We start from the raw sequence: 25,148 nt of genomic DNA, 5'->3' as shown, positions 1-25,148 counted from the left end.
ATAAATGCTACATTATTTTTAGTAATGGAAATGCCAGGAACAAGGAGAAGCTAATGAAGTGTTAAAATAAGTAAAGAGCCAGAATAATCCCTTGGAAGATCTAAAGCTTTCCAGATTATTAAAATAATGAGAACATAATTTTTAGCAGATGAAAATTATGCGATGATTAATTATTTTAATTTTGCTTAATATGTGATATAGCTTATGTACATGTCTTCATACCAAAAAACTCACATTCCAGTTTTTCTTTTCTGAGATGATTATAAATAAAACTTCACTCTTGAATTTCATCAATTTAGGTTTTTTTGATAAAGGGACTAGAGTTAGGATAAAGATTATCTTTGAAAAAGGACCTCTGATTTCCTGTTAAGGAGATTAAGTGAACTGATAGTTAGAATAAGATATTATAAGGATGTTTAAGTTGCAATGTATAGATATTTTTGAGAACTTTAGAAGACAACTATTGACATTCATTTATGCATCCATCTATTGATTCATTTATGTGGTCATTCATTTCATTAGCAAGTATTTATTTGGCAGCTATTACATGCCAGGTTTGGGGACATAATAGTGAATAAATGGTCACAATTGGGGGGATTATAAATTGGATTTATTTAGTAATTAAAGTCTCTAATAAACACTAGGCCATACTTGGTAATATTAAAACTAGTAAATTGCCATTCACCAAGAATAGTCCATATGCTTCCTTTCACATTTTTTTTTTTCAAAATCCAGCTCTCCTTTTCTTGAGTTATTGGGTATTAGGTTTGTCTATGTGTAAATTGTGATGCTTAACAAACACAAGTGATTTATCCATGTAAACAAGGAGTTCATGAAGAGTAAGGTAAATACTGATCTGCCGTGGGGAAGTCCAGGAGCACTGTATGTAGAGTTGGAGGTCTGGTGCCCAGGCAACCCGCTGAAACCTGATCCAAGGCCCTGGGTTGTCCGATAAAATATGTACCGTCTCTGATATTTATTGCTGCACAGCTGCAAGTGCATTTGATCCTATGAGATGATAACAGTCTGCTGCCTTCCATTACTTTACATGTCTGGGAATAGTGGGGTATAGTTTTGATTGATATTCTGCTATTTTCACAGATGATCAACCTTTCTTAATAACTATAAGATACAGTATAATTTTTGGAATCTCCCTTAATCCCGAGGTGAAGAGCAACGATGCTATGGTCCCCATAGCAGCGGTGATGAACGGTTACGATGTTGAGTTTGATGACTCCGAGCAGTTCATCTATTGGGTTGAGAATCCAGTAAGTTTTGAATAATATCCAAAGTATACAAGTATATTTTCTTTTTTTTTTTTTTAAGATTCTATTATTTATTCGACAGAGATAGAGACAGCCAGCGAGAGAGGGAACACAAGCAGGGGGAGTGGGAGAGGAAGAAGCAGTCTCATAGCAGAGGAGCCTGACGTGGGGCTCGATCCCATAACGCCAGGATCACGCCCTGAGCCGAAGGCAGACGCTTAACCGCTGTGCCACCCAGGCACCCCTACAAGTATATTTTCTTGACGAGTCTGCCTGCATCAATGCCTTCTTACAAGCAAACTTTTGCTGGGTGGATACAAGGGAAATGGTCCAGAAATAAATTAATTTACCATTAAGTTTTTAAAAAAATTTTATTTTATTTAAATTCAATTAATTAACATATAGTACCACTAAGGTTTTTTTTTGATTCAATGAAGGATGTACATAGGAGGCTGGCCTGGAGCAAAGATCAAATAATAAGCACATTTAAGCTATTGGATATTATTTATTTATTCATCCAGTAAGTATTTGTTAAGTGCCTACTATTTGCTCTGCACTGAAATAACAACTTCCTGCTATAGAATACACACCAAGAAGAAGCAACAGAGCTTGCTTTGAAGGAGCTTTAAGCTAGTAGAAGATACTAGATGAACATAAAAATGATCATAACTCAAGACGAAAAGCAGTACATCCCTGAGGAAATGCCAGGAAAGCATTTGATGTGGCTGCTGGGGTCTTCATCAGCATCTACGTCTCCAGGATAAAAGGAGCACTCCTTCCGTTCCCTTCTTATGGGAGGGAGTTCACCCTTTCGAGGAGAAAGCTGTGAGGATGGGGAAGGGGCAAAGAGATTACAAATGAGGAAGAGAGGGAAGATCTTTGTGTTTGATGCTTGTCACCTCTATGCGAATAAAATAGGCTTTTATGGCTATTTTGGCCTCCTGATTTTCACTTATGACTTGTGTTATTTTTATGACTCTGGCCTGTGGTAGTTAAGAAATGAATCTCTGTAGCCAATCTCAGAGGCAACCTGAATAATGAGCCTCGGATACACTTAAAAAAGAATCATTATTTTCAAAATATTGCTGGTGTTAGCATTATACATGGTGAACCCACGCAATGGCCCTGAACCTTTATCTTGTCTCCAAATGTGAGGAGTATTCAAGAAATATGGCAGCCGGCAGTAGCTTCAGCAGGAACTGAAGAACATGCTTCCATATCAAGACTGTGGCCTTGGAACAGCTCACTTCTCCTTGTCTTTCTTTCCAGGGTGAAATTCACAGAGTGAAGACAGATGGCACCAACAGGACAGTACTGGCTTCTCTGACTAGTTCGGGGTCTTCCATGAGCCTGGCCTTAGATTGGATATCAAAAAACTTATACTACACTGATCCTGAAACTCCATCAATTGAGGTAATGATTCCATAATACAGTTGACACAAACACTGGTATTTGATGCATGTGAAATCTGTTCTCAGGAAATGCTCTCCTAGATTCTGAAATTCTTTTTCAGCAGGAAGCAAAAGGGAGGAGCTATCGGTATGAACTATCAGTCTTAGAAGGGAAGGAGTGAAACCACCTTAGAAATAAATTATTGCAACTTTCTACTGCCCTATTTTATTTTCCTCCTAAGCATCAATACTAACTTGTTCATATAAAAGGATTTTAGGAAATCTATAAAAATATAAGTGAATAATTAGGTAAGGAATTCAGCATTAAGTATGGAAGAATATAGGCAGGAAATTTTCCCTATCTTTACTCATCAAGTCTGTAATGTTATTTCAGTCCCAACCAAGTTTATAGGTTCCCTCTGTTCTAAGATGGAAATCTTTCTATGGCTCCGTACAGTTTTTTCTAACAGTGAAACAGAAAGTAGAAACTTGATTCTAGTTCCTTTGATACTTTCTTCATTGCGATAAGTGTTCTTTCTACTTTAAATCCCAGATGAAATTTTAGATGGGGTACCGTTATGCAATCACATGAAGTAAATTAGAGGTAACTCACCTAGTATTGGTTTGCTGTATTCTGGGATAAGGTTAAAATATGTAAGGGATTATTAAAGATTTTTATTTACTTATTTATTTGTCAGAGAGAGAGTGAGACACAGCACAAGCAGGGTCTGAGACACAGCCCTTATGTGTCTCAGAGGGAGAAGCAGACTCCCTGCTGAGCAAGGAGCCCGACTTGGGGCTCCATCCCAGGACCCTGAGATCATGACTTGAGCCGAAGTCAGACGCTTAACTGACTGAGCCACCCAGGCGCCCCTGTAAGGGAATATTAATTCATAATAATTTTGAAAGTGAAAATTTCTAAAGCAAAGGAAGGGTCTTCCAAGCGGGCAGTTAGCAAGGATGTGTAGAGTGACAGGTCACAGCTCAGGGTGAGGCAGCAGCCAGTCAGCTGCTTTTCTATGGAGTGTTCGGAAAGATAGATGCTGGATGAAGGTGAGGAAGGCTCATAGCAGTCAAGTGGCTAAGTTAGGGCAGGTGGGACAGGGGAAGTCAGAACATTGCTTACAGTTTACAAGGGTCTTCGACAAACAGGATCTCGTTAAATTCTCACAACATTCCCGAGGGCCGGCAATGGTAGTACACGTTCACAATTCGAGGGACATCTGCAATATGTACAAATGCTAACCTCTGAAATATCTCAAGCTCTTAATATGACGGGAATCTTGGAGGCTCATCTGTTTCAAGCCCTTTGTTGTTTAGATAGGAACCTGAATTTTATATAATTTAAGAAATTGGCTTAAATAGTCAGCTTCACTGCCCTGATTTCCCAGGCAGTGTTTTGACTTGGCCTTGTTATAAATGACAACTCCAGCAATCCAGCTTGCTGTAAACCCCTTTGACGGAGACAAAGATATTTTTGCATAATCTCAACTAAAAATATCACTCTCCCATCAAAACGTTGGCACAACTGACTGACTAAAACCCTTAATTCCAAAGTCAAATCTGCTTAGTGCATCTTCATTCTGAATGACAATTGATATGTTCCTCCTCTGTCATTTGGTCTCTTGCTTTGTAAATGGGGGTCTTCCCTTTTAAATAGTTTTCCAAAGGCAGGGAACACGTTTCCTCCATCAGTATTAAGTACAATAACGAGGCACCAGCTGATGACTAATACTGTGTGAGTGAGTGAATGAATGTGTGTGTGTGCATGCAAATGTTATATCGGTAAGGCCACTCTCATCATATAAACCTAAAGTTTGTCATTGTGCCCGAAGGCAGTGAGGCACAGAGGAAAGATAATTTGCTTTGGAGTCCAAAGATCTGCTTTGAGTCTGGCTTACTTACAACACATACTAGTAAACCCATCGGTCCCATTGTTAGTCTTGGATCTTCAAAGATGAATAAAGTTATTTTTTTCTACTTTTAAGAAGTTCACACATCTGAGAGTTAGACAAACAAATAGATGGCTTCGTTCCAGTGTGCTAAGTGTGATATGAGCAGTGATTGTGAAGTGTTCTGTGCCTAGGGGCAGAGGCAGACGTGTGGGGAGGGAGAATGGCAAGAGAACCTGTGCACTGCATCCTGAAGGATGACCAGTGCTTATTTCTGCCAGATGAAGAAGGAAGGAAAGACACCCTAGGCAGAGAAAAGCACTTGAGAAAGACTCTGAGATAGGAAAATGCATTTTGTGACTAGGGACAGCTCTGTATTTCCTCCCCTCACAGGGTATTTGACCTTGGACAAGTTACTTAACTTCTCTGAGCCTCTGCTTCCGTATCTGTAAAATGGGGTTATAGCCCAGTAACTAAAAGTGCTTCTTGACACTAAGGCGTCTTGTGAATACAGAGTCGTGTTTCCCTCAAACCACCAGTATGTTTAGAATATAGCCACAGAGGACCTATGAGAATAATGCCCTTTCGTGTTTTTTATTGGTTTTCTCCTTTGGTGATGTCAATGGTGACTCTTTCAGGGGAATGTTAGATTGCATAAGGGCACAGAAATAGTGTTCACTTGCTGTTTACATGAACAGTATTCCTTCCAGCGTAAGAGTAGCTCATTTAATTCAAATTTGAAAATAAGAGAAATACTGAATAAATTGTTTTCCACTAGGGGTAGCTGTGTGCCCATTCACTAAATGCAATTTTGTCGCTGAAGAGTGAGGCATACAGAATGGTTGTGTGAGAGAGAACTTGATATATGCCAAAAAACAAGGAAAAAGAGCTTTCCTTTGAATTAAAGAGATCCTTAGGCCCAGGAAAAGGAGAGAAATTTTGACAGGAAGAAGCGAATTAAAAAGAGAGAAAAATACCACACAGGAGAGAGAAAAATCAGGAGAATGAGGGATTAAGGAGCGGGGGGTGTGTGTGTGAGGAAGAGAAGGAGAGAGGAAAAAATACATATAGATACAGAAAGAGGGCAGAGACAGAAACATAAACACTGATACACAAATAATCTATTTGCATTAAAAAGCAATTTTATAGAAAAACCTTCGTGCAAATCAGCATACATCTTCTAATTTCTTCCTAGCTTCTCCTCTCAGACTGTCTCAAGTGCATATTAGAATAGCCTTGTTCCTATAACAAACTGCTTCTCGTGTACTAACTCATATTTTTCCGTGATGTTTCAGGATTCTGTTAACATTAGTTTTCACAATTACAGTGATAATTAAAAATAGATGACACTAGGAAAGCCACTGAAGGTCCCTATGCTTCTTTCATCATGTATAATATGGGCATCCATAATACGGTTATCTGTCTCACAGAATTATTGTGAGGATTTAATCCAACAATGCTTAGTATAATGCCTGCTACATAATAAGTGTCCAATAAATGGACCAATAAAAAAATAGGAAACACTTACACTGGGTGCCGTGTTAAGCACTTTACATGTATTATCTCATGTCTCTGTGCAGAATGTCCCATTATCATCCACATTTTACTAATAAAGAAACTAAGTTCAGAGAGGTGAATTTACTTGCCTCAGTCAGATATAGAAGGTCAGGGATTTGAACTTTTGGATTTTAACTCTGGCTGTTAAGCTGGCACAGAATTCACTTTAACTCTGAGTAAATTTGGACTGTTCTGGTGAACTGTGTTTTCAGTGATGGGCCACTGGGTGCTATGGGCAAGTCACTGGGATGCCAGAGAACTATGGGGCCCCCATTTGTCTTCCAGAGTTTTCTCCCATATCTTTTTCTGAAGACGTTTTTGTAGTTTCTCTCAGGTAGTGAGTCTGTATGTTTACCGTTTGAATCCTTCTTTTATCCATATAAATTCTCTCTGAAACTTGAGGTGAATTGAGTAGGAATTTGAGGGCTGATTTTGCTTTTCTTACTCACTTTCTATTCAGCTGATTTCCTCATAGCCCTGAAATGCAATTAGGGATTATCCAAATTTTACACAAACCCTCCCATTCATCTCTAATCGGGCTTTGGAATTTGTGTGTGTATGTTCTCCTTCATCTCAGCTTTCTTTGTTTCCCTTTATGAAACTCAGTTCTAATAAGTGATTTTGTGCTATAGGTTTTGAAACTCCAGGGAGATGTCAGATACAGAAAGACACTGATTACCAGTGATGGGACAGCTCTTGGAGTTGGTAGTCCAGTTGGCATAACTGTTGATCCTGTTAACGGGTGAGTGTTCCTCAGTGACACATGTCTTCTATGCAGCACCATTCTTGGTAATGTTATGGCCTGATAACATGGAAGATTTCAAAGTTAGGACCTTTTCTGAGCTCATATGCTAGCATTTTGAAAAATACAGATCTCAGTGAGAAAGAGAAATAGCTCTGAGTTATATTTAACGTGAAGGATGTAATTTGTGTTTTGTTCTATGTTCTTTAAATTAGCAGCACTAGACTGGATAACATTTGAAATAGAACTCGAAGGATTCGGCTGGGAATTTGGAGGAAGGGAATTATGAAAGAATCAAATTTGGATTTCAGGAAGATGGGTCAGGATCAGAGTGGAAGAAACCAGGGGCAGGGAGACCAGTTAGGAGAAAGTGTTCAGCTAGGGAGGAGAGTTCTCAGTTAAGGGTAGATAGCTTAAATTTTTAGTGAACTCAGAATTCACAGGAGTTTTGTCTTTGTCCAGCAAATTTCTGGTAGCCTGGAATTTGAGAGGAGAAAGAAAATTATGACAAGAACTCAGGGCCAGTGATTAGCAAGGTAAGCACAATGGGAGATCAAGAGAGTAAATAAGGATGTTGCTAAAATGGTTACGTATTAGGTCCAGGCAGAGAGGGACCACAGGTTTGGAAGCTCAGGCAAGTTTTAAGGGTGAAGAACCGGCTCAATAGAAGAAATAAAATAGGAGCGGCGAAGAGATGGGAGAGTTTGGTCAAAGCCGAGAATGTCAGAGTTTAAGAACTTAGAAGGAGGGAAGTTTAGGTTTGAAGATGAGGTTCGTGGGATGGGCAGTGCAAGAGGTTTGCAAATAAAGATTTCAAAGAAGGGGTTTGAAGACTTGTGGGCAAAGAGTGTAAGAGAATTGTCTGCCGAGGCTATGGCAGCAGATGAGATAGAAAGGAATGGAAACTTGGATTCAAATCTAGAAGGTATGTCCACAATGGATACGGAGAGCAACTTTTCATATATATTAATGAAATTTTATCTATTATGGATTTGGCAGTTCTGTGTGGCGATTAGGTTTGTGTGTCGTATTGCATTTTTCATCACAGAAATCAGAAAAGAAAGTAGCTGGTCTTGTGCTAGATGATGATTTGGAGGAGTTAAATAACAGGTCTGAAAGGTGAGCAGGGAGATACTTGACAACGTTTCCATGAGCTTTGTTCTTCCCAGTGCACCGTACGGTGCATGGTTCTTTGAAAGGGATTGACCGTTGATGTAGGTTCTTTCTTAATCGTAAACTTCCAACCTGTCTGACCAAGGTAAAGGATCCCCCACCAATTTTAGATACCATTTTAAATGGCCTCTACCCCAATAACAACTAGGAAATATACAGACATTGACAGAACGGAAATATACAGACATTGACAGAACGCAGGCTAAATACTCCTCCACCTTGTATGTCACAAGATATTAATGGTTCAGACTTCCTCCACTGAATTGTGCACATCTTGAGGACAAACAATACGTGTTTTTTCATTTAAATATTTAATGAAACTGTTTTATGAAATGCTGATGTTTTTCCTGGTTGTAGGAAACTGTACTGGTCAGACCAAGGAACAGACAGTGGTATTCCTGCCAAGATTGCTAGTGCTAACATGGATGGCACATTTCCAAAAGTTCTCTTCACTGGGAACCTTGAACACCTGGAGTTCATCACCCTCGATATTGAGGAGCAGAAACTCTACTGGGCTGTCACCAGCACGGGAGTGGTATGTGCACCCTGTTGGTCTTTATTGCTGAGATTGTATCACTGATACCGATTGTTCCTTGTCTGGCTATGGTTCCTGAACAATCTCACTTGGCCACTTGGGCCACTGTTTTATTGTCCTTTCTTCCTAATAACTTTTTTCCCTAGAGCAAATATTGCTCTAGTCGAAGTCCATTTTTTTCTAGTCTGTGCATAGTTCCTTGTAGAGTAATGTTTATTGCCTTTTCCCTCATCCTTTGCTTTTCTTCAAGATAAAATATTTCCATTTCTTGTTTCTTATTTGTCCTTTAAGAGGCATTTCTTTCATGTTTTAGTTATTTTAATGCTTTTCTTTGAAAGTTCTCCAGGCTCTCCAGTTGTAGAAACTAAGAAAAAAAATGTAAATACCAAGCTTTTGAGCACGGCACCCCCTCCTAGCTACATGCTATTCTCTAAGGTCTTAACATGGTTGTTGAATATGGGAAAGCTCCCTTTTGTGGTAATTTTAAACTCCAAGGTTGAGTTCATTAGTTTCTGCAATAAGAAGCAGAAACTCTATAATTACATCCATTCACAGAAATAATGTTTGATCATCAGCTTATGCAGTTGAGCTGGGACAAGGCACATAGAAGGTGCCCAGTAATAACTATTGTTCAATTAAAATATTGCTATGGATGTTGTATTGAGTGTGTGCCAGTCTCTTCCCTGCTTTTTAAAAAATATTTTAAATTTTTTTTCTAATTTAAAATCACCTTTAATAATTCTGTTTTTGAGATTTCATCATTAGTATATATCTCTTTTTTTCTCAAGAGCATGCTGTGATCCAGTCTTTGTGTTGTCCAGTTGATCTTTCAATGTTTGGTAGTAAATGAATCCTTGTTAATTTATTATTATTATTATTATTATTATTATTTTTATTATGTTCAGTTAGCCAGCATATAGTACATCATTAGTTTTTGATGTAGTGTTCAACGATTCATTAGTTGCATATAACACCCAGTGCTCATCACCACATGTGCCCTCCTTAATACCTATCACCCAGTTACCCTATCCCCCCAACACCCCTCCCTTCTGTAACCCTCAGTTTGTTTTCTGGAGTCCAGAGTCTCTCATGGTTCATCTCCCTCTCTGATTTCTCCGCCTTCGGATTTCCCTCCCTTCCCCTGTGGTCCTCTGTTCTATTCCCTATGTTCCACGTATGAATGAAACCATATGATAATTGTCTTTCTCTGCTTGACTTATTTCACTTAGCATAACCCCCTCCAGTTTCAACCATGTCGATGCAAATGGTGGGTATTCATCCTTTCTGAAGTAATAATACTCCATTGTATATATGGACCACATCTTCTTTATCCATTCGTTGAAGACATCTCATTTCCTTCCACAGTTTGGCTATTGTGGACATTGCTGCTATGAACATTGGAGTGCATGTACCCCTTTACTATGTTTGTATCTTTTCTTCTCTGCTTTTTAAATAGTAGTGATTTCAGATCTGTTTTCAGCATTCATGGTCTCCATGATATTACATGGTAGTTTTGATGTTCAGTTTGTTATTAGTTCAACAGTGCCAATTTCATTCCTGATATGTACTTATAATGGTGATAAACTTAGAGGATTAAAAAGAAGTAGTGATGGGTGAAAGCACTCTGCAGACTTTAATGTCTCTATGCAACGATGAGGGAGTGCTTGCCACGTGTATGATTTCTGTACACAACTTAGCATGTCCCAGACAATGCTCACCATCTTTCTCCCTTCCTATTTTTGCATCTGTTTTGCCCTCCTGAATGTGTGGGCTTGTTGGTGGTGTGACTGTCCATCTTCTTTCCCGGGTTAGAACCTTCATGTTTCCCCTCACTCTAATAACCATGCCCTTATTTAATCATCACAAAATCCTGGCAATTTGTCCTCTGCCTCTTTTCTCAGGTCCAGCCTTTCTCTGCCACCACCACCATGCTGAGCCTTGATCAGATGAGAGTTGTCATTAATAATCCTTGCTTTCATGATGGAGACATGTTGTCTTCATAAATCCACAGCAAATAGGTTTGATCGCTGCTCAGCCTAGAGGAGTAGCTCCAAACACTTGGCTAGCTAATCTGGTCCTGGTCATTCCTTCAAAGCTCCCCTCCAAGCTTATTTTCCCTCTGCTCTAGCTTTCTGGAACTTATGTCAGTTTCTAGGGCATAACCTGCTCTTGTAACTGCTGGGTTTCCTTGTCCAGTGAGATAGTGAGCCAAACCTCATTTGTCTCTCTCACCAGTACTCAGCTCAGATCCTGACACAGAGGAGGCACTTGAGACAAGTTTCTGGAATGAAATCAAACCAGTTATGTCTACAGTTTATTTTTCTTCCAGAAGCAGACTTGTCATTTCTCATTAGGAACTTCATTTTTGTGAGTTCTTTTCCAGTTTATCAGAGTCATTTTGACTAAGACTTGTTACCTGTTCTAATATAACAGCACCACCCTTTGCCCCTTTGCGCTTGCTATCTTGTCATTGAATGAAACATGTTTCCCAGTCCCATTGCAGAGATTGTTGGTGAAGATGTTAAGTTCAGGGTCGGTCACCTGCTGTGTAATGGTCTACGGTTAGACACTAAATGTGTATCCTTGTCCAGAATATCACATGCAGAGACTCAAGAGGTTTAGTTCCCTTTTCTTCACCATGCCATCTGAGAAAGTTGGTTGACTTACTTGAGCAGCAACTTCATTATCAGTGAAATGGGCATACTGGCATTTGCCTGACCTGCTGCTCCATGTAATTGTAACTATCAAATCAGAAAACAGATATGAAAAATCTCTGTGAAGCATAGAGTGCTATATAGATGTGATGTATTATTATTAAGAGAATGTTAGTTTGCTGGAGGGGAGGTGGGTGGGGCGTTGGTTGGGGTAACTGGGCGATGGACATTAAGGAGTGCTGTGATGTGATGAGCATTTGGTGTTATGTCCCCCTGATGAATTACTGAACTTTATATCTGAAACTAAGGTGTATTATATGTGGCTAATTGAATTTAAATTAAAAAAAGAGAAAGAGAATGTTAGTTTTAAACGTTTCTCTCATTTCACCATGAATCAGTCAATAATGACAATTCTGATTTTTTAGATCGAAAGAGGAAATGTGGATGGTACAAATCGAATGATCCTGGTAAACCATCTTTCCCACCCCTGGGGAATTGCTGTCTATGATTCCTTCCTTTATTATATTGATGAACACTATGAAGTCATTGAAAGAGTTGACAAGGCCACCGGGGCCAACAAAGTAGTCCTGAGAGAGAATATTCCAAATTTAAGGGGTCTTCGAGTTTATCACAGACGTGGTAAGTATTTGTCACCAAAATATACACATTCATGAATGTACAATGTATAGTCAGACATCTACACACTTACATATATAAATACATGCACACACAGACCCATATACATACACATGTATGCAAATTGAAATTACCCCAACTGTTTTTAAAATGATAACCCCGTCATAAGGTTGGCTAAGTGTCAAAGACTAATCTGGCATCTGAAAGACCGGGTTGACTTCAGAGTAAGCTTATTCCCATTCTTTCCCCATCGTTTTAAATTCCTTATTTTGCTTTTCTTCATAGCAGTCTCTGACATATTATCTATCAGTTTGTTGTCTGTGTTTCTCATTAGAATGTAACCTCCATAAGGATGGGCATTTTGTCTATCTTGTTTCTTGCTCTTTATCCAGTAACTAGATGAGTTCCTGGCACATTGAATGCGGTCAGCAAACATTGGTTGGGTACCTGCTGGCAAAGTGTTAACAGGATAGAATTTTTAATCTTAAAAGGAATACTTGCTATTTTCAACATATTTTTCATAGATAATCTAACTTCTGATTTGCCCCTTAAGTTAGTATTGTGATCTAGAAATTATTTTTTAAAGTTTTGACATATTTTATAGCTTGTAGTCTCTAACCAAAGTTTATTCAACAGTTTGTTTGCTGTCTATAACCCAGGTTTATCACTTGGCATTTTTTTTTATTGCATGTGAAAAAAACCTTTAAATGTTCTTATTTAATACATTCTAAATCAAATGGCCATCACATTGTTGATCATATAATAAAACTGATGTAATTTTAAATGCCAGTACATAGGTCAGAGGGTGAAAAAAATTAGAATTTGCATACTGACCTCCCTAGTTCTTCTAATTCCTCTATGATTTGTGGAAGAAAAAAAAATGCTTTTCCATTCTCTATTATATAATAGTTTCAGTACCTTTATGTGTTAATCGTATAAACTGTAGTCTCTTCAGCGCTGTTTTTATGTTATTAACCGAGCTACTGCGTTTTGTTATTGATTTTGATAGTGAGTTTTGTGGTGACCCAATAAAAGATACTTGAGATGGAATGTCAAGTATGTGAGGTCAAAAGTTATGAACTAATTTTGATTTCATTTAGATGCATCCTCCAACGGCTGTAGCAACAACGCGAATGCCTGTCAGCAGATTTGCCTACCTATACCAGGAGGATTGTTCTCATGCGCCTGTGCCAGTGGATTGAAACTCAATCCTGATAATCGGACCTGTTCTCCATATAGCTCTTTTCTTATTGTTTCAATGCTGTCTATAATCAGAGGCTTTAGCTTGGACTTTTCGGATCACTCAGAAGCCATGGTGCCAGTGGCAGGCGAAGGTATGCCAACTCCAATAGAAGTAACATTTCACTGTCTGGTGCCGTGTTGAATTCTTGGTGCCGTAAAGCATTTCTCCATGTTTGGATCCAGCATGTAATGAAGCTTGTCTTTCCCTTGAGATAAACTGGCTCTGCCTTGAATTGTTCTCAAACGTTAGTGTGCATCAGAATTGGAGAGCTTATTAAAACCCAGATCTTGGCCCCCTCTCCAGATTTCCCCATTCAGTAGTCTGGGGTAGGGCTAGAGAATCTGCATGCCTTTTTTTTTTTTAATTAAGTTCAGTTAGCCACCATATAGTGCATCATTAGTTTTTGATGTAGTGCTCAACGATTCATTAGTTGCGTATAACATCCAGTGCTCATCACATCTGTGCCCTCCTTAATGCCCGTCACCCAGTTACCCCATTTCCCCCCACCCCCCTCCCTTCTGCAACCCTCAGTTTCATTCCTAATGAGTTCCCAGGGCATGGATGTTACTGGTCCATGGGCCACACTGAGAATGACGGGCCTAGAGCAAGGTAGAATGTAGCATGAGATTGCAAGAAGTATACAGAGTTGGTGTTTAGAAAAGCAGTTAATGGAGATTTGGGATCAAGGTTAGAGTAATGAAGTAGTCCATAATCTGGTTTATTACTATGTATTTGAAGAGTTGAAATAAATGAGTTGACAGTGTTAGAATCTCTTTAGTAACTGTATTTTTGCAGTATTTTATGTTTGCATACTGTGAACATAGAAAATGATCACTTGCTTCTTAGGTGAACCAAGAGATTTCTAGGTGTATGTTACCACAGGAGGAACCAAATGTTTACTAGCATCACAAGGATTATGTCACAGGATAATGATAGAAATAAAAGATAGAAAGGGAAGAAAAAGGGTGAAGGGAGTGGAGGGGTGGGAGAGATAGTTAGAAGAACCGACAATACATACAGTGAAAGGAGTCAGGGAACATCTGGGACCACACGTGCTCTTGACTGATGATTATAGTCACAAGTACTCATGACTCCTCTTTGTGTATTACCCATATCTAAAAAGTTATGGATCTAAGTTACCATGTTGTAAAGATATTATAAAATCAATAATTTTTTCTCCCAACTTTTCTGTTTGAAAAATTTCAAATCAGAAAAATTGAAAGAAAGGTACAACGAACATCCTTATACTATTCACCTAGAAACAAAAATTGTTAATATTTCGACACATGTGAACCCTCAATCTGTGTGTGTGTGTCTGTGTGTACATGCACATACATATACATACATTAAGTGTTACTAGTTTCAGGAGTACAGTGTAATCATGGATTCAAGGTTTTATTCATTTTTTAAATTCAGTGTGTTGTAAACATTTACTACAATTACTCTTGATGCTTTATGGATTCATTTTGGCCAGGTAAAACCTCTTGAAATGACTGCCTGTTTCTTTTGACATGATCCCATTAGTGTTTGAGCGCTCCCTTGCTTCTGGGTATAAGATCTTCTAGGCTCACCTTGTACCTTCCCTTCCCAAACTTATGATCAACTGTTTTTCTCAGGAGCCAGTTCTCCTTATTGTGGGAAATGGCTTTTAGAAACCAAGATCTGGGTGCTGGGTGTGCTCATTGAAACTGAGAAACAGTATTATTTTGTAACGGGGACATGATCAGAGCAGGGGGTTGGGAATGATGGTTTGAGAGGAAGGGCAGGAATGTAAAAGTTCGAGTTCCAGTTAGAGCATTGTTTAATGATCTTTTCTTCAATGTTTCAGGACGAAATGCACTGCATGTGGATGTTGACGTATCTTCTGGCTTTATTTATTGGTGTGATTTTAGCAGTTCTGTGACATCTCAAAATGCTATCCGTAGAATCAAACCCAATGGGTCTGGTTTTATGAATATCGTTACAGATGGGATAGGAGAAAATGGAGTTCGGGGTATTGCAGTGGATTGGGTAGCAGGTAGGTAAGCTGGGTAGTGATTTTATTGAGACTTTTTTTGTGTTTTTTGCACTTCATGCTCAAAAGTTTAATCTAACACTGTATGTTCTACAAATCTATTTTTCTAGACAATTATTGGTATTATTTAAGATAAATTATGCTTTTAGACTAAGCTATATGTTTATTAAGTTAATGGTAAGGTGTTTCAGTGGACAGAGTCATAACAATTAATTCATTTTTTTCTATTAGTAACATAATCAAAACTGTAGGAATAATGGCTAGAAAAATTGTTGATTATTTTTCACACTTAGATTAGCACCCAATTTCTAAATTAGAAATGTCTAAATTTTCAAAGAGGAAGGGATATTAAAATTAGTGAACCGTGAAAAGACAATCATTTATTTTAAAGCTGAGCAATTTTAGTTGACAAATTCTTAATCGCTTTATCTTGTTAATGTATAAAAATCCTTTGATCATTAGGCACTTCCTTTATTGTAATTATATTGAAATGCTTGACACAGTATTACATTAACTTAGATGTATTGATTCATGTACTTAATTATATTAATTTTATTTTTTTAATAATGACATACACAGCATACATTTATTAATATTGTAAACAACTCTAGGAATACAAATATGATCTCCAGGTGGTAACAGAACCCGCCATGAATGACTTATTCCCTCATTAACCATCTTTGAAGCTCCCCATGAACCCTGCCTGTTCATAACCCCTGTCTCTCCTTTGATGTGCTAAGACATTGAATTAGTTGGTAATTATCTCACATATGACTTGACATGTTCCCACTCTTGCATAGCAAAATCACCTTCTGCTTTTTAATTTTAATTTTATTATTTTTTTGAAAAGTTTTTTATTTAAATTCCAGTTAGTTAACATACAGGGTAATATTAGTTTTAGGTGTCGTGTACCTAGTTTTAAATTACCATTTGTTTTTATTTAATGATACCCTGAGAAACAAATGTATTATATGTATTATAATTTTGAGAATATGATCTTGTTCTATTAAAAGTATGATTGTTTGGTAAGTAGACATCACTTAGAAATTTTAAATTTTTATGAAAATCTAGGTAGTACAATTAAGAGTTTATTGTAAATATTAAATATTATAGATAAGGCTTTAATTGGATTACTCTCTTATTTCTGAGAATATAGCTAAAGCAGGGGTCAGCAGTCCATGGCCTGTGGGCCAAATGCAGCTCACTGGTTGTTTCTTCACCCACAGTTTTATTGAGAAATAATTGACACACATCACTGTATCAGTTTAAGGCATATGGCATCATTGTTTGACTTATATATATTGTGAAATGGTTATCGCAATAGGAGCAGCTAACATCCATCATCTCATAGATACAGTAAAAAGGAAAGAAAAGAAAAGAAAAGAAATTTTTCTCCTGTAAGGAGAGCTCTTAGGATTGACTCTCTTAACCACTTTCAAATATACCATACATCAGTATTAACTATAGTCATTATGTTGTACATCCTCAATACTTACTTTTTTATAACTGAAAATGTGTACCTTTGGACCATGCCTGTTTTTGTAAGTAAGGTTTTACTGGAAAACAGCTGTGCCCATTTGTCCATGGCTGCTTTTCATGTTTATGATGCCGGACCTGAGTACTTGCGAAAGAAACCATATGGTCTACAAAGCCTAAAATATTTACTATCTGGTCCTTTAGGGAAAAAGTTTGCCAAACCTGTATGGAAGGATTTGAATACATAAAGGGTAGACCAGTAACATTGCATATTGGCCTGATTTCTCCAGAGCAATTTTGACTCAGACCTAGGAACAAAATAGATGTCTCTTGGTAGCAGAATTGACCATTCAACAATAGGCGTTTGACTATGTAGAATCAGTATGGGATCACTCTCTACTCATTCTGCTGTCTTCACACTGTTGTTTTTATTCTGCATTTACGTCATTCCGTAATGTCCAGAGACAAATGGGTTTTTGTTGTGGTGGCTTTAGAAGGTCCGTGTGATGAAACAGTGACACTAGTCAGACTGGAGTTAATACCAAGCATAAGGAATACTTGATGACATCGGTAATAAGCTGAGAGGCTGCTGGCTCTTCTTCTTTGCTCCTCTCGTCATATTGGGAGTCAAAGTTACACCATGATAATGTGTATTAGAGTGTTTGGAGATTTAGGTGTTAGACATTCAGGTGGAAGACAAAGGACATTCTGGAAAAAAAATTTTCCGTAGCAAGTGGGTTATGACGTTTGCTATGAATTCTAATCTGCTTTAGAAGCTGAAGACAGGCACTTGCTCTTTAAATTTGAAGAAACAATTTTTTAAAAAGATTTATTTATTTATTTGAGATAGACAAAGAGTGTGTGTGAGGGTTGGGGAGAGGCAGAGGGAGAGGGATAGACTCCACTGAGCGTGGAGGCCCACATGGGGCTTTATACATGGCTCATCACAGGACTGGATCTCCCAACCCTGAGACCATGACCTGAGCCGAATCCAAGAGTTGGATGTTCAAATGACTGAGCCACCCAGGTGCTCCAAAACAATTTCTTTAGTTCCTAAGAATAAATATTTATTTTTCTAAGTCTAAACTGAGATATTTATTATCTTGTAAAAGATAGCATTTACTGACCCAAACCTCATCCTTATATATTTTGATCTGAATTTGAAAAGGTTCCCTCTTGTTCCTTCTTGGTTTTGCATTTATTAGCATGTTCTTTCATTTTCCTGCAGGTAACCTGTATTTCACCAATGCTTTCATGTCTGAAACACTGATAGAAGTTCTGCGGATCAACACCACTTACCGTCGTATTCTCCTTAAAACCACTGCAGATAGGCCCAGGGATATTGTTGTAGACCCCAAGAATAGATATCTCTTCTGGGCTGACTATGGGCAAAACCCAAAGATTGAACGTTCTTTTCTTGATTGTACCAATAGAACTGTGCTTGTATCAGAAGGCATTGTCACACCACGGGGCTTGGCAGTAGACCATAGCAATGGCTATATTTATTGGGTTGATGATTCTTTAGATATAATTGCAAGGATAGGTATTGAGGCAGAGGAATCTGAAATCATTGGTTATGGCAATCGCTATCCAACTCCTTATGCCATCACTGTTTTTGGAAATTCTATCATATGGGTAGACAGGAATTTAAAAAAAATCTTCCAAGCTAGCAAGGAACCAGAAAACACTGAGCCACCAACAGTGATAAGGGACAATCTCAATTGGCTAAGAGATGTGACCGTCTTTGACCAGAGTGTTCAGCCCCGGTCACCAGCTGAGGTCAACCACAACCCTTGCTTGGAAAATAATGGTGGATGCACCCATTTCTGCTTTGCTCTGCCTGGATTGGACACCCCAAAATGTGGCTGTGCCTTTGGAACCCTAGAAGGTGATGGCAAGAACTGTGCCATTCAAACAGAAAATTTCCTCATCTTTGCCTTGGAGAATAACTTGAGAAGCTTACACTTGGACCCGGAGGCTCATAGCCCACCTTTTGAAGCAATAAGTGTGGATAGAGTTGCTGTAGACCTGGTCTATGACGGCTTAAATAACAGAATCTACTTCACACAATCTTTAGCATCTGGAAATGGTCAGATTTTGTATGTCAACCTAAATTCACAGACCAGGTCTCCCACTGCCATTATTTCAGGTAAGGGCACTCCAGGAGCAACTTATCTTGGAAGTTGACATAATGTAGTCAACCCACGTGGATGACCCAGTGGTTCTAAAATGCCTTTTGAGACTCTTATGCCTTTGTGTGTGTTTGTTGGTGTATATCCAGGTAGAGGGAATCCTGATGGCATTGCCTTTGACTGGATCAATAGAAGAATATATTACAGTGACTACATCAACCAGACAATTAACTCCATGGCTGAGGATGGGTCTCAGCGCACTGTGATAGCCCATGTTTCAAAGCCAAGAGCAATTGTATTAGATCCTTGCCGAGGGTATGCCATGGTCTTATTTCATATTTCTGTATACTTATTTCTGGAAGGAGTGGGGCCTGAAATTATGTTATGTTCATAGACAGCCAACATTTTATGGGCTTGAAACTCTGTAGCTGTATACTCAAGAGTGAAAAAACATGAGTAATTTTGAGTGGCATATAACTCCAATTGTTGTTTGAAAGGTGGGCTGTATACTAGGAATTAGTGCTGTCACTCAGTAAAGCCCTTTTGAGCAAGTTGGGTAGGTGAGAATGGAGTGGGCTTCATTTGCCATTTTAATGTGAGATTTGTGGTTAAAGAAAGCTGCCATTCTTTTGTAACTAAAAGGTATTATGATGTTCCTTGTGGTGAATTAATTATGACTCCTTTTGGATGACTAGGTACATGTACTGGACTGACTGGGGTACTAATGCCAAAATCGAGAGAGCAACACTGGGAGGAAATTTCCGGATACCTATTGTGAACAGCAGCCTGGTCTGGCCCAATGGGCTCACTTTGGACCATGAGAATGACCTTCTCTACTGGGCAGATGCCAGTCTGTACGTTCTTTCATTATTTTTGTGGGTGTTGATAAGAAGAGTTCTTGCTTTCACTTTCAGAGGAGGGATTTGCATAACATGGTGAAAATATAATATGCCAGATAGACATGGCCAAAATGTAGGATCATGGTTTTATGAACTATATTCTAGATTGGTAAATATACCTGTCAAAATTGATCTATCATGAGATTGAATAATTATGAACTAGAAGGCATCTAACGATACATTACTAGATGAGTTAATTTCAATTGTAATTACAAATGTAATCACTCAATTTATAATATCCAGGCCCCATGTAACTGTCATAAAATGTGAATAACTTTTAAATGCACATTGATATTAAGTTTCCCCTGGGCTTTAGCCTTCAGTTCAAAACATATTCCTTTAGTCTTTGACTATTGGTCATCTTCTCAAATAGATTTTTTTTGGCCATTTTCGTAGTGTTTTCCTTATAAACCTTTGTCAACTCTAATTTTACATGTAACTTCCCTAAGTAGCCCCGAAATTACTCACATTCCAATCATCCTGATGAAATAGTTGAAAAGAGGAGATGATTTCATTTATTATTGCTGGTGTCTACATGTCAGGGATCTTAACTTACTTTGCTTATTTTCTTAAGATTTTGATCTTCTGCTTGTGACACTAAGCACTTAACAATCTCCTCCTTCCTTTATCTTCTCACTTGAAGCACGCAATGATGTTTACTGTCTGAATTTGGATCACTATAGGTAAATACCTCAAGGTACTGGGTAAATGACAGATCAAGAAGGTCATTAAGGGAGTGGGAAGGAAAAAGCAATTCACATTTTATAGACGACCATGTGCTAAACACTGAGTTCCATGCATTGTGTATATTATTTCCAAATATTCTCCTATTTCTAATTTTGGCTTGTTCCCTTTGTAGGATTACTTATGGGTTATATTACTATTTGGAAATCAGTGATTTTTATAGGCCATTGTTTCATAAGCAAATGAAGACCTCCCGTCATCAGATGAAACTTTTCTTCCTGCCATGCTGCTTTTGAAAAGAAATATGGGGGTTTGTGTAAAGGAATGGTTAGGCCCAGGCATTGATTGGGCTGCCATTTGAGGTACTTACTATTTCTGGATTCCAACATTTTCTTTTTTACTTCATTTTAGGCAGAAGATTGAACGCAGCACTCTAACGGGCACGCAGCGTGAGGTCATTGTCAACACAGTCTTTCATCCTTTTAGCTTGACTCTCTATGGCCAGTATATTTATTGGACTGACTGGAACACACAAAAAATTTACCGGGCTAACAAATATGATGGGTCAGGTCAGATGGCACTGACCATGAGTCTTCCCTTCCGGCCTAACGGTATTCGCGTTGCCATAGAGTACCATCATCAGCCTCAGTGTAGTAATCCTTGCAGCGAGTTTAATGGGGGCTGCAGCCACATTTGTGCACCAGGTAAGGCATTGCCCGTGAAGATCGAATCACATAGAGTAATAATGATGATTGGTGGGGAAGGCTGTGGGATATTCAGCTCTAACAGGGGAAAAAGTCCAAATTCTCCTTCATTTCAGGGTAATTCATAAAATGGATTTGGGGGTTTGTGGGCTTAGAGGAAGACTTTGACAGGTTTGTTTTCTATTTGATATGGAGCCCTCTTATGAAGGAAATTTTGACTCAAGCTTGGTGAAAGTAGAACGAAAGATGGGGTCTTTGGCTGCCAAACTTCATGACTTGAGTAGAAATTCCATCAGTGAGCTTACCTCCCTTATGAAAGCATCTAGTTCTTCCACCTGGGAGGTATTCTTTATAGTTTGAAATATTTCTGATGATATTTTAAAGTATGATGCTATGTATTTCATAGTGTGCTTTAGAGATAGCAACATATTCACAGAAATGTGTATCTTTTGATATGATTGTTTTACAGATGTTGCTAAGAAGGGAGAGTCATTTCTATTGTTTCAGTGTAGGCAAGAGCTAGTTGTTAAAGATAGGGTGAATTAGCCACATTTATTAGAATTGGTGGTTGTTCTTCATGGAAAAATGACACAGAATATAGTTGAGAGGCTGATGGGAAGAGTTTCTATAGTGTCTTTAATACAGAAATACTGCCACTGCTATTCTGAAAGAGAAAATATGAATGGTTGCTACACAAATCTTTTGCTTTCTGGGCCAATTTTTTTTAAGGTCCGAGAGGTGCTGAGTGCCAGTGTCCACACGAGGGCCACTGGTATTTGGCCAACAACAAAAAGCATTGCATCGTGGACAACGGTACACGGTGTGACAGTTCCAAGTTCACCTGCCTCAATGGGCACTGCATCTCAGAGCAGTGGAAATGTGACAATGATAATGACTGTGGTGATGGCAGCGATGAGCTGGAGGGCGTCTGTGGTGAGTTGGACTCTTGGAGCTTTCATTAGGCGGTGCATTTGTCTTTTTGCCAAGTGTTTGGTACAGAGTCCTGCTGTGTGTGAATAGGCGTGACTTTTATGCCTATGTGTCCTGTTAGAACTGAAAACATTTAGTTCAAGAACGCAGACTGTAACAATCGCATATAAGCTGATATACATGCAAGGGAGTAATGTATGATGCTTTATTAGAAAGTACCTCTGTAGTGGGTAAGGGCAAAGGTGCTGGATTAAAATCCTAGCTATGCTGTTTACAGTCTGTGCAGCCATGGGAAAGTGACCTAACCTGTCTGAGCTTCAGACATCTCATCTGTTAGATGGAGCTATTGCTAGGATTTTTGTGAGGAGTGAGAGAAACAATATATAAAAAGTACAGCATGGGTCTTGGTGCATGCCAAGCATGACTTAGCATGGAACTAAGAGCTCTAACAGGTGATTGTTATAATTTTACTAATTTTCATAGTAGAAGGATCATTAGTAATTTATTGAGATCATTCAATATTCAGCTTCCATCTGGATGGGGTGAGTAAAACACTAGAAGTTAGCCACATTTTTCCAATTGACTGTGTAGGGGCTAAGAGTTTTATTTTCCCCAAAGAAATTGTATTTGCGTGCTTTTCTGTGATTGGGATAAAATTTTAAATGGAGATGATAGAGAAATGAAGTCACTGTGACATTTGCTTAAAATACCTAATTTCCTTAAAGTATACAACATATTTTGTTTAATCTAATTTAAAGTTTGTCTCACTTTGCACGCAGTCCGTTTTGCAGCCTTTTTGGCTTTAGAAGGTAAACTCAAAAGTATCCATTTTATTTGATTGTATTTTTTTTAGAAACTAGGATGTTGCTCTAATCAAGAAGTCTCTTCAATGTTTTTTCTTCCTCTTAGCGTTTCACACCTGCCACCCGACAGCCTTCACCTGCGCCAATGGGCGATGTGTCCAATACCATTACCGCTGTGACCACTACAATGACTGTGGTGACAACAGCGATGAGGTAGGGTGCTTGTTCAGGGACTGTAATGCCACTGTGGAGTTCACCTGCGGTAACGGAAAGTGCATTCCTCTTCAGTTTGTCTGCAACGGCATCAACAACTGCCGTGATAACGATACCTCAGACGAGAAAAATTGCTGTAAGTCCATCAAGTACTTACTTTGCTTTGGGGTCTGAAATCTTTTTTTGTTGTTGTTTTTTGTGTTTTGTTTTTTCGAGTCTCTTTCACTTCATGGGAGATAATTTTTACATAGAAACAAAGGGTTTCTGAAGAAAAATCCCTAAATATTGATCTAGAACATGAATTTCATTTTAATATATTCTGCTAAATGGTTTTTAAAAACAACTTTACTATATTCGAATTACTCACCTAAATGTATGGACCCACATGACCACTGAATATTTTAACCTCAAATATTTTATCCTTCGTTTACGTATCTGCCAGACGAAAAAGTCACTTGACAAAATTTTTGATTGTTCTGGAACTTTTACCAGTAGTTACTGACAAAAACTATTGCCTACGTGTGTTGTGGTTAATGTTTGTTATGCACAAAGCTGTATAGTGTGGTGTTGACTGAAATGATTTCTTTCTTTCATTTTTCTGGTAAATTGTTTTATTGATTTTTCCAAAATTTCTGGGATTTGCTCTTCAGCATCTAGGGAAAAGAAAAGAGCAGTGTGTAAATTCGGATACATTTTCGGTTTGAATATAGCTACAAGCTCTGCTGCTCTTGTAGGTAGAGTGACATACAATGTTTATTTGGATATGCCTTTTAAAAGAACTCCTTATGGAAGATTTCAAACATACACCAAAGTAGAAAGAATAGTAAAAATGTATCCATTATCCAACTTCAACCTTTATCAACAAATGGTCAATCTATTTCATCCATTTCCCCTGACTTTCCCCCCTCCCCGAATATTATAAAGCAAGTCTCAGACATGCATGTCACTTAGGAAGGCATTTTGAAAACCAACCACCATGCCATAATGATGCCTGGAAAAACTGACAATACTTACTTGAATACTCAATCCGTATTGATCTTTTACCATTATTTCCCAAATGTCTTTATGCAGTCCCTCTGTTCACATTAGCATTCAGACAAGGTCTTCACATTGATTTTGGTGATTATAACTCTTTAATCTCTTTTATGCCTCAGCAGTGCCCATTTTTTTCCAATACCATTGATTTGTCCTGTGCAATCTCCCACATTGTGGATTTGACTAATTGCTTAATTGAGCCATTTATTTTGTCCCTCTTATTTCCTATTAACTGGAATTTGCACCTAGAGGTCTGATTACATGAAGTTCAGTTCTTTGAGTAAGAATTCTCCATTGGTTGGAACCATGTATTTCCTGTTGTATCACATCGTGAAGCACGAAATACTTGGTTGTTCCACTTCAAGTCATGATAAGACTAATTGGTGGATTTAGAAGTCAACCTGAATCTTGCCTTAAGAACTTTCCGATCAACCTGCTACCCAGTGGTTTTAGCATAAATGGATGGTTGTTCTATAAATCCATTATTTCTTTAAGGGTTACAAAATAGGCATTTAAAAATTCTATTATTTCTTCTACGTAAAGTTCCATAAGGAAGAAATTTTCCTTATCAACCATTTGGTTACCCTGAAGTACAATTCTGTGGGAAAAATGCTTGATTCTTTCCCTTTGTCAGTTTTCAGAGTAATGAGTTGGTGATCAGTGAACACTAATTTTTTGTCTTGTTTTGCTTTTTAGTATTTGACTGATGGATTTTTACATATTTGATGAATTTTAGTGCAGTAAAGTCATTTAATGTTTTCGGTGCTCAACTTCCTTATCTTAGGCCAGTAGAAGCTCTGTTAAGTTGGCTCCTCTGTTATTTTGACATGGCCCATTTGGTCCATTTCCTATCTCAGACCTGGAAAGAGAGCTCATTCCTTTTGTGGATTTAGAGATTACCACAGTGTTGAGTTGCCCATTTCTGTTTGGCTCTCATTGCTTCCAGGGCTTTTCAGTGTACGAAGCTAGGAAATACAATTTTTAAGGAAAAAAGGTTTGTATTGGTCTTTCCATTTTAATTTAAGATTACCATTTTTTTAACTTAGATTTTATAATCCTGTCTCTCTTATGCTTAAAATATTGGTTTCTGATGACATTAACATATTTACTATTTGCTTTATTCTACCATAATTTTGAAATGCCTATAATTTCAAAATAACCACACAAATA

At 38.2% G+C, this 25,148-nt stretch overlaps 1 protein-coding gene across 1 annotated transcript in view; it reads left to right on the top strand.

The window, feature by feature from the left end:
- Positions 1-25,148, top strand: part of LRP2 (LDL receptor related protein 2) — a 193,680-nt gene that overhangs the window by 104,201 nt on the left and 64,331 nt on the right. Inside the window, 13 exon segments of the mRNA XM_034642228.1 lie at positions 1,102-1,268; positions 2,535-2,678; positions 6,738-6,847; positions 8,378-8,555; positions 11,635-11,848; positions 12,946-13,179; positions 14,917-15,105; positions 17,807-18,727; positions 18,860-19,025; positions 19,406-19,564; positions 20,705-20,997; positions 21,727-21,930; positions 22,837-23,079. Coding sequence (XP_034498119.1) covers positions 1,102-1,268; positions 2,535-2,678; positions 6,738-6,847; positions 8,378-8,555; positions 11,635-11,848; positions 12,946-13,179; positions 14,917-15,105; positions 17,807-18,727; positions 18,860-19,025; positions 19,406-19,564; positions 20,705-20,997; positions 21,727-21,930; positions 22,837-23,079 — 3,222 coding nt within the window.

Source organism: Ailuropoda melanoleuca, chromosome 2 (genome assembly GCF_002007445.2).
Source record: "Ailuropoda melanoleuca isolate Jingjing chromosome 2, ASM200744v2, whole genome shotgun sequence".
Lineage (NCBI taxonomy): Eukaryota > Metazoa > Chordata > Mammalia > Carnivora > Ursidae > Ailuropoda > Ailuropoda melanoleuca.
This window is presented reverse-complemented; position numbering and strand designations above follow the sequence as displayed.